Source organism: Haliotis cracherodii, unplaced genomic scaffold (genome assembly GCF_022045235.1).
Source record: "Haliotis cracherodii isolate W230 unplaced genomic scaffold, xgHalCrac1.p SCAF_14, whole genome shotgun sequence".
In the NCBI taxonomy this organism is placed as follows: Eukaryota; Metazoa; Mollusca; class Gastropoda; order Lepetellida; family Haliotidae; genus Haliotis; species Haliotis cracherodii.
In genome coordinates, this window is record NW_027266269.1 from 32,482,475 (window position 1) to 32,495,564 (window position 13,090).

The 13,090-nt window shown below is 42.1% G+C and overlaps 1 protein-coding gene across 1 annotated transcript in view; it reads left to right on the forward strand.

The window, feature by feature from the left end:
• The window catches only part of LOC139461198 (multiple epidermal growth factor-like domains protein 10), a 58,847-nt gene that overhangs the window by 16,664 nt on the left and 29,093 nt on the right, over window positions 1-13,090 (forward strand). The window contains exons 2-6 of the mRNA XM_071242791.1: window positions 6,902-7,005; window positions 8,936-9,031; window positions 9,406-9,506; window positions 10,080-10,172; window positions 12,331-12,432. Coding sequence (XP_071098892.1) covers window positions 6,914-7,005; window positions 8,936-9,031; window positions 9,406-9,506; window positions 10,080-10,172; window positions 12,331-12,432 — 484 coding nt within the window. The 5' untranslated portion in view covers window positions 6,902-6,913. The remainder of the gene's footprint in view (window positions 1-6,901; window positions 7,006-8,935; window positions 9,032-9,405; window positions 9,507-10,079; window positions 10,173-12,330; window positions 12,433-13,090) is intronic.

Below are 13,090 nucleotides of genomic sequence, written 5' to 3' on the forward strand. Positions count from 1 at the left end.
TTACAGGATCGTTTTCTTTGGTGAGGCTCACTGACTTGGATGATGCATGTCACCCTGTCCCAATTGCTTGGATCTATGCTCTTTCTAGATTACTGGATTACCCGACCGCAGTCACATGCTTGTCGTGTATACCAACATAAGCTTGTCGTACCAGGCGACTAAATGTATCGGGTGTTCTAGGACTGGATTGAATGCAGGTCGTCTTACCCTGACATAAGGGCTCGTGGTTAATGACATCAACCACTGGAATAGTGTGAGTGAGTGAGTTAATGCTTCACGTCACATCGGCAATAAGTTATACATTATTAACACATATATGTAGACTAAATTAAAACCTGTCATGGGTGGACAGTAAAATAACTAGAATATCACATATTAATATCTAAAACTAACATACAACTATAAAAAGGGATCACTATAGGTAACAATACAATATGACAACGGGCTATAGATCGAAGGTAGAACAACATGCTAGGGCCCATTGGGACTTACCGTACCTTTGCTACCTGCATGGACCCCAGCCGGATTTACATGATCCCTGCAGGTGTTGTCGACTATTGGCAAAATTAGCCAAAGTTAAATGAATATAAATTCTACTATTAAAAATGTGGTGAAAAAACTACTTCGAATGACGTGGTCTAACATACCCTCTCTGGGGTACAATTATTTTACACTACTTCAGCCCCCATCAAGGGTAAAGGTATGTGCGTGCGTGCGTGCGTGCGTGCGTGCTTGCGTGCGTTTGCGTGTCTGTGTGTGTGTGCGTGCGTGCGTGCGCTCCCGCTCCTCTTGACAACAGTGAAAGTTCCATTCCTCGACAGTCTTTATAACGTGTATAAATTACAAGATAAGTAGACACCAGTAAGTACGTCAGGATCGAGTCTACATCGAGAACCCAGTGGTTGAAGGTGTGAGAACCAATTAACGCCATTGGGTTACGATGACTCATGCTCATTTGGAAGTTGGAGATGGTAGGGTAGCCCAGCGTTCGCTTTTCCCTTCGAAATCCGGGTTCGATTCCCGACATGGCTGCAATGTGTCATTTCTTAAGCCACCCAACTCGCTCGCGGTCTATATTTACTGTGCAATGTTAACGTCATTATATTAAGACAAGCGAACATGTAAGTATGACACGTTTAGAGTCATTTCTCCTGGACAATCATGACTTTTGTTTGCCACGATAGATGTACATCATGCTAGGATGTCGTGTACATGTTTTTTTATAACATAGCCCTCAGCACGTGTTAAACTGCAAAGGTAGGCGAGTGTGTCACCACGGTTGCACTTGGCAAGTGAGAATTTATGACTTGCCAAGTGACCTGTGCGGTATTGCATTTACAATACGGATGTCCCATGTTCATCACCTTAGAGTGACTATTATAAATGGCATTAGTCTGTAAGACACGCTCCATACACCATGTGAATACGTAATGTCTTGGTGGGACAGACAAGCCTTTCTCAGTAGAAGCGGCGGGGCGGTCGGGTAGCCTGGGGGTTACAGCCTTAGCACGTCACGCCGAAGACCCGGGTTCGATTCCCGACATGGGTACAATGTGTAAAGCCCCTATCTGGTGTCCCCCGCCGTGATTTTGCTGGGATATTGCTAAAAGCGGCGTAAAACCTTACTCACTCACTCAGTAGAAGCGGCGAGCAGGTATAGAATAATGTAAAGGGCATAATTGCGTTCCCGCATTCTCGCGATCTCGACCTTTGGAAACAAGCTGAAAATGTCAAAGTGCGAGAACCCGAGATTTGGAGAAAGTCTCCCGACCTCGAGATCTCTCATTCTCGCCGAGAACGTGAGCACCCGAGATTTGGCGAAAGTCTCTCGACCTCGAGATCTCTCATTCTCGCCGAGAACGCGAGAACCCGAGATTTGGCGAAAGTCTCCCGACCTGGAGATCTCTCATTCGAGAACGCGAGAATGACCCTTATTATTTCATATATAAGCGTCTGAAACTGGCTTATAAAGCAGACGCTGTTTGAATTATATTGCAAGTTCAATGAGGACTGCCCTTTTCAGAAGTCCCCTCTCACATCGTGGAGATTCCGGGTTAGAATTGGTCCTCGGTGGGCAAAATGGTACGGGTGGTCAATCAGTGGATTGTCTGGCCAGACTCGATATTCATATGCCATTGTCATATAGCTGGAGTATTCCTGAGATCGGCGTTTATCAACTAAAATATCAGAGCGAACACTCGGACAACTTATACACGCAGAACTTATGTATAACAAAGTATCGCAGTCTGTCTGGCGGGACATTCATTTTAGCAGGAGTCTATGTACGTTTTATATTCACCCTGAGGCAACTAAGTTAGATATACATCTAAAAAGTCACAGTATAGTCAATACGGCGACAATGCTTGTCGTAACAACAATCAAACAAGCATGGGTTGCTGAAGACCAGTTCTACCCCGGATCGTCACGGGTCTGGCAGCTGGGCAGCATTGCCAGACTCACGCCAGCGGGATACCGACTTGCCGTGACGGTCCCATTATCGTGATGAAGCTGTTTAGCATCATGAAATATGATGGACCCATAGATGTAATCGTGGGTTTGAAAACTACAGATATCCCAAACCATTTTATAGCCGTGGGATGACAGTTAACATCAGAGATATAGATAGGCCCATGGGGATCGCAAAAAGCCTTAATAAAGCTTAAATGAAATCCTAAATAAGCTCAAATAATCTTAGCCTTTCCACTCACATCTCTGTCCTCTTCACAGCCGGTGCCTGTCACAGTCCAAGAGACTGCAGGTTAATTTTGACCTCATTGTACATTTTTCAAGGGAACACAGTATATTTCTGACACAAACTTTGTTTCTCTTATACTGCCAAGGCGCGAGATTGTACATATTTCAAGGGACACAATATGTTACTTCCTCTTACGGCCCCTAACGATCCGGGATAGAATAGGTCTTCAGCTGACCATGCTTGTTGTAAGAGGCGACCGACGGGATCGGGTGGTCAGGTTCACGGACTTGGTTCACAGACCAGAGTGAGTGAGTATGGTTTTACGCCGCTTTTAGCAATATTCCAGCAATATCACGGCATTGTACCCATGTCGGAATCGTACCCGGGTTTTCGGCGTGACGAGCGAACGCTTTAACCACTAGGCTACCCGACCGCCCCTTACGGACCAGAGTGATATTAAATGAAGCATTACAATAACCAAATGCATAGCCACGAACGTAGAGTTTTCAAGCTCCGACAGTCATTCTATTTATATTATAACTCGGTCCCAATTATGTCATTACAAGACACAATCTCGTTCGACAGGACCCGCCCTTACCTAGAAGAAAGGCAAGGCTACTGCTTCTTTCACGGATGTTCTTACGCAAGTTCTCGTTTGTTAATTTGACTATTTGTCTTGTCAAGCGATACAATCTTCTGGGTGTAGCTTGTTTAAGCCTGTGCTGTACGAGCTTTGTCTGGTGTCTAACTTTTGTAAGGGAAAATAGTTTGTTGGTTAACGCCGCACTCAGAAATATTCCAGCTATACGACTGCGGCCTGTTAATAATCGAGCCTGGACCAGACAATCCAGTGGTTGACACCTTGAGCATCGATCCACGCAATTGGGATACGATGACATGCATCAACCAAGTCAGTGAGCCTGACCACCCGATCCGGTGAGTCGCCTCTTATGGCAATCATGGGCTGCTGAAGACCAAATCTTACCCGGATTTTCACGGGTCCGCAGCTTGTATGGGTAATATCAAATTATGTGTGTAGATGTAGTGATAATAGGATTGTGAAGTGAGTTTACGCCACTGTCAACAATGTTCAAGTTATATCACGTTAGGAAACGGAAGCAATGCCATTCATCATTTATCACGGTGGCCCTATCGTCTCAGGCACCGGAATTCGCAGCGCAGAGTGGCGTCTCATTTGAAACATGTTACCATAAACCGTAAACATATCACCCAATTGAATGGTGGGTGTTAGCGCAATCACAAGACACCTTGGGAATTCGAACATACCAGCTCTCTCCATCCCCGCTATCGTCGGACCCGTGAAGATCCGGGTTAGAATTGGTCTTCAGCAACCCATGCTTGTTGTAAGAGGCGACCAACGGGATCGGGTGGTCACGCTCCCTGACTTGGTCGATGCATGTCATCGTATCCCAAATACGTGGATCGATGCTCATGATGTCAATTACTGGATTGTCTGGTCCAGACTCGATTACTTATAGACCCCCGTCATATAGCTGGAGTATTGCTAAGAGCGGCGTTAAACAACAAACAAACAAACTCTATTGGGTGCAAGGTTTGCAGTCGCTTATGGTGTTAGGCATGATATAGCCAGGTCCTGGAAAAATGCTCGTTGTTGCATAAGGTGGGAATATGAATATAGTAATTATAACCTTGACAAAAAACCCAGACACACACTCGTGTGGTGTATGGGGTATATGTTGATTGTAAGATACAGAAGCCGATTTTTTGTGTACGTTATGAAACGCAAACATATTCTCATTGTTGTTTTGTGCTTTGTGGCTGCGCTAAGCTGGAACAAGAATGTAGACGGCGTGTGAGACCGTCCATTAAATTCGTTGGGCGTGGGTTGGCAGAAGACTTTGTTAGAACCATTTTCCGTCACTGTTCCAAGGCATACAATGTATTTATCCCAAAGGAACAGCCGATGCAAGTCTGTAGGACATCTAGCATTATAGTTTGTCAAACTGCTGCATACAACAGTTGCAACACCCCTACCCCACCAACAAACAAAATGGAATAGCCGGTCCCCAAGAGATGCTATTGAGTTTTGTGAATAATGGTTCACGTGAAGTGTGACTGTGCAATTTGAATGAGGTATTATATTCAGCAATTGATGTATGCTTTAGAACTGGGTTGAATGCATACGGGAATGCATACGGGAATGTAATATAAGCTGCCGTCAATGGATACAGCTGTAACGAGCCTGTATGCGTGACCTTGCAAAACTATTTCTGTTGTGTCGTCACGTTTAGCTTTCAAAGCGGAACATCCTTAATCGGATTTTGAATTTTTTTGGTGATATTATGTTTACCATGTTTATGCTTGTTTGTTTGTTTGTTGTTCAACGCCGCACTCAGCAGTATTCCAGCTATATGACGGCGGTATGTATATAATCGAGTCTGGACCAGACAATCCAGTGATTGACATCATGAGCATTGAACTACACAATTGGGATACGATGACATGCATTAACCAAGTCAGCGAACCTGACCACTCGATCCCGTTAGTCGCCTCTAACGTATACGACAATCATGGTCACCTTTTACGGCAAGCATGGGTTGCTGATGACCTATTCTGCCACGGATCTTCATTGGTCGATCGTGTTCATGTATAGCCACTGACACGTTGGAAAGTAACCAAGGGATGTACATGTACTTATACTACTTGAAATACGGTAAAGAACACCCGATTCGTGAATGTTACTGTAGTTAATGTCATAATATGGTAATACTATGACAGAATCGGATGGTTTTTTTAACTGCTTTTGAGTTTTATATGTTATATCAAGTGTGCCAAAGAACACACGAGATGTTATTGTGTTCCCTTTCAAAAACTTAAGATTAATTTTCAAATTCGGAGAATTTTATTTCACGATAAGATGTTGTAATTTAGAAAACGTCATATTTAAATTCTGATGTGCCACAGACCATTCACAAAGATCTTATCGTGTGTCCTTAGAAATTTAGGTGTTTATGAAATACATTTTGTTCGTGTTCAGACTCTGTGAATTTCATTTCATCAGAAGTGGTTGTATATCAGAAAATTTCAAATTCAATTTCTGAATTAATTTTATTTACAAGTGTGCCGCTTGGCAAATATTTAGGGACGCCCTTTTGAATTAAGGTGTGCCAGCAGGACGAGTAGTTTCAATCCACCGCCTCCATGGTCTAGTGGCAGAGCGTCCGCACGAAGAGCGGAAGGTCCGGGGTTCGATCCCGGCCGCGTCATACCAAAAGATGTTAAAAGATGGTACTTGTTGTTACCCTGTCTGGCGCTCGGCAAACACACAAACAACCCCACACAAACAACCCACACGCACAACCCACACGCACACACACTATGTAGTGCAAAATCTCACCTCGCCTTACCTTCAAACTCAGTAAATGTTGTTTCATCACGAGCAAGATAATAATCAGACAAACATGTGTGCCTGCATATTTTTCAAATTCTGAATCCTTGGGTCTATTTTATAAATCATACTGTGGATCGATTCCCGACATGGCTACAATGTGTGAAGCCCATTTCTGGTGTCCCCCGTCGTGATGTTGCTGGAATAATGTGATGTGAACCTCACTCGTATAATATAAATCACCACAAGACATTTGGTTTGACACTCCGCAATACTCCAGCCACATGACGGTGGTCTGTAAATAAGCGAGTCTGGATCAGACAATCCAGTGATTGATATAAGCGCAGCGATTCACATTTGGGATTGGATGACATGCACCCACCAAGTCAGCGAGCCTGACCACTTGATCCCGTTAGCCGCCTCCTACGACAAGCATGGGTTGCTGAAGACCTGTTCTAACTCGGATCTTCACGTATCACATATATGTAACAGAATGAGTGAGTGAGTGAGTTCGGTTTAACGCCGCTTAGAACAGTATTTCAGTTACATCACGACGTGTCAACTTGTTGTTGGGGATATATAACATACAGTAAACTACGTTTATAACGAACACGCTTATTACGAACAGGCGGATATAACGAACTGGCTTTTTTTGGTCCTGGCCAATTGCTGTGTATATGCTACATATATGCTTATAACGAACTACGGTTATAACGAACTAGAATTAGTGGTCCATTTGAGTTCGTAGTAACCGTAGTTTAATGTAATTAGGGTAAAGCTGTTTAACTGCAGTATATAGACATTGTGTCTTCATTATAAGTATTTTTTGCTTACAGAAAGCTGATGAGATGCAGTTGCTTGCGATTTGTCTGCTTTGTGTAACCGGGGCTTCAGCGGTTCTCAGGCTCGGGGAAACGAATGTGTGCGAGAGGCCAGAAAGGTGAGACTCGAAGTTAATAGCATGCTTCATTGGTATAAAACGCCCAGAAGCATGACGGCCTTGTCATCTAAAGGCCATTTTGTACGTTGATAAAGGGTGAAACACGCTCCCGAAAGTTTGGTTGAAAATGTAAACATGAGGGACTTGGACTGTCCCGACCCCGATATTTTTTACCAAACCCGAGGGAAAGTGTGTTTTATCTGACTCATAAACCTGATGACACGTGAAGACCCGGGTTGGAATAGGTCTTCCGCGACCCATGCTTGCCGTAAAAGGTGACTATGCTTGCAGTAAGAGGCCAACGGGATCGGGTGGTCAAGCTCGCTGACTTGGTTGATGCATGTCATCGATCCCAATAGTGTGGATGGATGCTCATGATGTCAGTCACTGGAATGTCTGGTCCAGACTCGTTTATTTACAGACCGCCGTCATTTAGTTGAAATATTGCTGAGTGCGGCGTTAAACAGCAAACAGACAGTAGTTTTGTCATGAAAGCAGCTGTCTTTTGGCTTACCAAAAAACATCATGTTTATTGTGATCAAACGTGGTCATTGTGAGCATTGTACGGCGTTTCAATAAGGCAAGGGGTCCCCAACATATCTACTTTGTGCCTGACCATGTTGCGATGTTGCTGGAATATTGCAGCACAATTTACTCATTTAGTTTCCTTGATTTATGATCGAAAACTCCTCGCACAGTTTGTAGTTAGAACAGGGTTATTTACAGATTACGTAACTGGGGTTAGCGTAGGAATGAGTGAGTTTGGTTTAACGTTGCTCAGATGGCTTATCATTTAAAGCGCTGCAATTCGCTGCTCAGAGTTACGCCCCTTAGGTGTCCTATGATTGTGAGTGCGAGTCCCAAATCCGCTCTTATTGAGGTTCTTGATGCTGGGCAACTCGTGATGGGTTTCACCAAAACGGTAAATGCCTAAGACCTGCGTCACTCCGATCTTTTCTCCCACATAAAGCTGGCATGCCACAATAGTGTTCAAAGCGGCGTCCATCAAAACTCACTCACTCACTCTCTCAGGTGAGATGACCTTTGATGTGTACTGTTATAAAGTTACCCTTGATGTGTACTGTTATAAAGTTACCCTTGATGTGTACTGTTATAAAGTTACCCTTGATATGTACTGTTACAAAATTACCCTTCAGGTGTACTGTTATAAAGTTACCCTTCATGTGTACTGTTATAAAGTTACCCTTCATGTGTACTGTTATAAAGTTACCCTTCATGTGTACTGTTATAAAGTTACCCTTGATATGTACTGTTACAAAATTACCCTTCAGGTGTACTGTTACAGAATTACCATTGATGTGCACTGTTACAAAATCACCCTTGATGTGCACTGTTATAAAATTTCCCTGGATGTGCACTGTTACAAAATTATCCTTCATGTGTACTGTTACAAAATTACCCTGGATGTGCACTGTTACAAAATCACCCTTGATGTGCACTGTTATAAAATTACCCTGGATGTGCACTGTTACAAAATCACCCTTGATGTGCACTGTTATAAAATTACCCTGGATGTGCACTGTTACAAAATCACCCTTGATGTGCACTGTTACAAAATTACCCTTGATGTGCACTGTTACTAAATCACCCTTGATGTGCACTGTTATAAAATTACCCTTGATGTGTACTGTTACAAAAATTACCCTTGATGTGCACTGTTATAATGTTACCCTTGATGTGCACTGTTACAAAATTATCCTTGGTGTATACTGTTATATAGCGGCGTTAAACAAACTCACTCATTAACTGTGTGTCATCGGAACCGACGGCGCGGATTAATTGATCAATGTTGGTTCATTCAAGCAAATGAAGAATTATTATTATCCAAGGTTATTTCCAGTCCGCCATGATGCAGGTAGTATATTGCAGATTGTTGCGTAAAAAACATTCAATCACTCTTTGTTTGCAGTGTAATCGTATACGAGATCCAGAAAATCGACGTTCCTCACCGAATCTGTACCCACACCTGGTGTCTGGCCTTCCCCCCTAGATGTGAAGTGTGCCAGTAAGTGATCCAGTTTAAAGGTAGTCATTGATTCATACATGTATTAGGGGGCACGGGTGGTCCAGTCGTCAAAGGCGCCGCGATTCGCTGTGCAGAGTTGCGTCCCTTGGGCATGCCAGAAACCTATGATCGTGGGTTCGAATCCCGGTTCACCCCGATTATGTTTCTAGGTTTGTCAGCACCATACCCGTGCTCGTGGGTTTCACCGAAATGGTAAACGTCTGAGACCTGAGGGCTTTCCTCCTACATCAAGCTGACACGCCGCGATATAACTGGAACACTGTTAAAAGCGGCGTTAAACCCAACTCACTCACTCACTCACTCAACGAAATCGTGCGAAGGCAAATAAACCTTGTACATGTTTCTATTTTCAGCACCGAGATAACGATCAAGTATAAGAAGGTATCTGTACAGAAAATCAGGAAAGTGCCTGTATGTTGCCAAGGGTACAAAGAGAAAGACAACTCTTGCGTTCGTGAGTTTTATGATTTGTCTCCCTTGTTTTCGTTTCGTTACTTCAAAGTTGTTGTCCATCTTCACGCCTCTCATTCGGCTTAATTTCAAACACGACCAGAAGGTTGAACAGACATTCAGTTCCCGGTGATTCTATACAAAAGTAATTCACCTTCGTAACACCCGTGTTGATATCTCGTACCTACATACAGCCAAGCACTGTTGTGTCGAACTTTGATGTGTCGAACTTTCGGTTGTCTCGAAGTAAAACTTTGGTCCCTGCGTATTCCTTTTTTATTAATCATATTGCGGTTGTGTCGAACCTCGGATAACTCGATTATTTACGAAGGTAACTTCAACTTCGACACAAAGGTGTTGATTTACATTTACACGTACCACAGTGTCTTACAGTAATTCGACATTGAAAGTTCTTGGGCTTCCTTTGACCGACTGATTAACAAAATACACTTTTAAATGGTGTAAAATTTGAATAAACAGGAGGGTGGATGGGCGCTGGGGTTTAGCATGTGGCCTTTTGAACCACGAACGCTCATATTGCAGTTGTTTCGGCTTCTAAAATGATCTTCGTTTTCAGCTGTTTGCCAACAAGGCTGCGATCACGGGCGGTGCATCGCCATCAACATCTGTCACTGTGATGCCGGGTGGAGAGGAACAAGTTGTTCTTCCAGTAGGTGGCGCTAGGTCTCCATTCAACGTTTATACCGAGGGGGGCTGCCTGACTAAGCTGCGAATACCCCTCGTCCAATTACCGTTTATCATCACTTGATTTATTCTTCTACTTTACTGCTACAATACCGCTACATTACCTCTATTTACCGCTACCTCGCCACTACCTTACTGCTACCTTACTACCCCTTAACTATTGTTTTTTCTCACTACCTCTCTGCTACTAATTGCTACTATATAACTACTATTTTACAATTTAATTACTTCTGTTTTACTTCTACTTTACTGCTACTTTACTAATGTTTTACACTTTACTATAGTTTTACTACTTCACTATTGCTTTACTACTTTACTTTTGCCCAACTTCTTTAACTGTTGTTTTACTACTTTACTATTGTTTTACTACTTTACTATTGTTTAAGTAGATTACTATTGTTTTACTACTTTACTTTGGTTCTACTACTTTACTTTGGTTTTACTACTTTACTATTGTGTAAGTACATTACTATTGTTTTACTACTTTACTTTGGTTTTACTACTTTACTATTGTTTTACTACTTTACTTTTGCTTTACTACTTTATTGTGTCCTTACTGCTACTTTAGTAATACTTGTATTGTACTATGCTTGTTGTAAGAGTCAACCATCGCGTAGATCTGGTCTTGTTGTATTCTCTTGAAAATGTTCCGTTATAAACTGTACATTTCTCACTTAACTCTTCCTAAGAGCGCCATTTTTGTTACTTGACCAGCGTGTATTCTTTCGCTTCAAACAGCACTTCGAAGTTTTCAAGAATATTTTTTGTTAGAGTTGATTTTGCATATAATCATATCTGTATATGAATGATACAGAATTTTAGCGACCCTAAATAAATTTTCTTACTTTTGTTTACATATATTTATGATTTTGCAAACAGGAAACTACTTTTTCAGTCGCAAATTTAAGGGGTGGTGCCCCGTCCCTGTGTCTTAGGTAGAGAGAATTTACGTTTCAGGGTTTTACATTTGTAATTAAATAATATATTTTTCCGGTAGAAAACGGCACAAAAAGAGTTTAATAAATAGGATATTCCATGTGCCTCGTCAAGTATCATGTTTCTCTCATCTCGCGACGGGTGAAAAGGAGATATTTTCACCAGCGACGTAGCCACAGGTGAAAATATCTCCTTTCCCTTCGTCAATCGATGAGAGAAACATGATATTTCACTCGACACAGGAAATAGCCTCGACCTAATGCTGCTGCAGTGCTAACTTACAACTCTTAACTACTACTACTACTACATGTACTACTACTACTACTACTACCACTACTACTACTACTACTACTACTACCACTACTACTACTACCACTACTACTACTACTACTACTACTACTACCACTACTACTACTACTACTACTACTACTACTACCACTACTACTACTACTACCACTACTACTACTACTACTACTACTACTACTACTACTACTACCACTACTACTACTACTACTACTACTACTACTACCACTACTACTACCACTACTATTATTGCTGAATTAAAACTTTAAGCTGCTTTACAACTAAATTACTGTTACTTTACTGCTACGTTACTTTACTGCTACATAAGTTTACTTTACTGCTACATTACTATTACTTTACTACAACATTACTTTACTGTATTGCTACATTACTTTACTTTACTACTACATTACTTTACATTACTGCTACATTACTATTTCTTTACTACTGCATTTGAATTACTTTACTGTTAATTTACTTTAATAGTACATTAATTATGTTTTACTACTACATTACTACTGTCATTGTTACTTTACTACTTTACAGCTATTTTACTGTTACTTTACTGCTACATTACTGTCACCTAACTCTTGCTTTACTCCTACTGTTTTTGTCGTACGATCATGTTTCAGAATATTAATCACTGGATTGTCTGGTCCAGACTCGATTATCAAAGCCGCCGTCATATAGCTGGAATATTGCTGAGTGCACCGTTACACAAGAAACAACTACTAGCGGCGAATGACTGACCAGTTAGAAATGTCTCCGAGATGGCTGACAAATAGTATACTTTATTCCACCAAATGTAAACATTAATTAATGTGCATGTATGTAAAATGCATGTTATTATTATGATATTGTCCATTCATTAATACTTATTTCAGATTGTGCCGTCGGCAGCTGGGGCGAGAACTGCAACTTGGTGTGTGACTGTAGCGGCCACGGCACGTGCGACCCAAGATCAGGCATCTGCACATGCGCACCAGGTAATTCTGCCGCCTAGTTAAAAAATATATCGATTTAACATCAGTAAAGTATAAAATGAAAAAAACACACACCCTGTTAGCGGGTACACCAGGCCTTACTTTCAAAGAACAGAAGTGATGGCTACCCCGTGCGAAATGTATTTTTCTAGTCCAAACTGATACCGGTTTTAATAGAGCTAACTGACATAACATGGCGCTGTTTAACATTGGCGAGTCGAGGTGAAATGGGGGTTAACGTTCAAGATTACTGCACTTATAAAGCGACGTGCATGCACGTGTATGTCTGTGGCTGCTTGTACTAGTTCGGACGATTTCTGATTTTATAATGCCAGTGCACTGCGAAACAATGCTTCATTTTAAATTGAAAACCCCACTCAGACACAGCATGCTGACTCCAAGCCGACCAGTCCTTTAATGCCGAGCGCCAGGCAGTGTAACAACAAGTACCATCTTTAAACGTTCTTTGGTATGACGCGCCCGGGGATCGAACCCCGGATGTTCCGCTCTCCTGGCAAACGCTATACCACTAGACCACGGAGGCGGTCTTAACATGGATACCCCATTCAGATACAGTGCCGTTATATTGAACAGACCCCAGGATTGGCTGAAAATTGACCTAACGTGTTCAGAGAGTTTACATTTTTCTTATTTTGCGTTT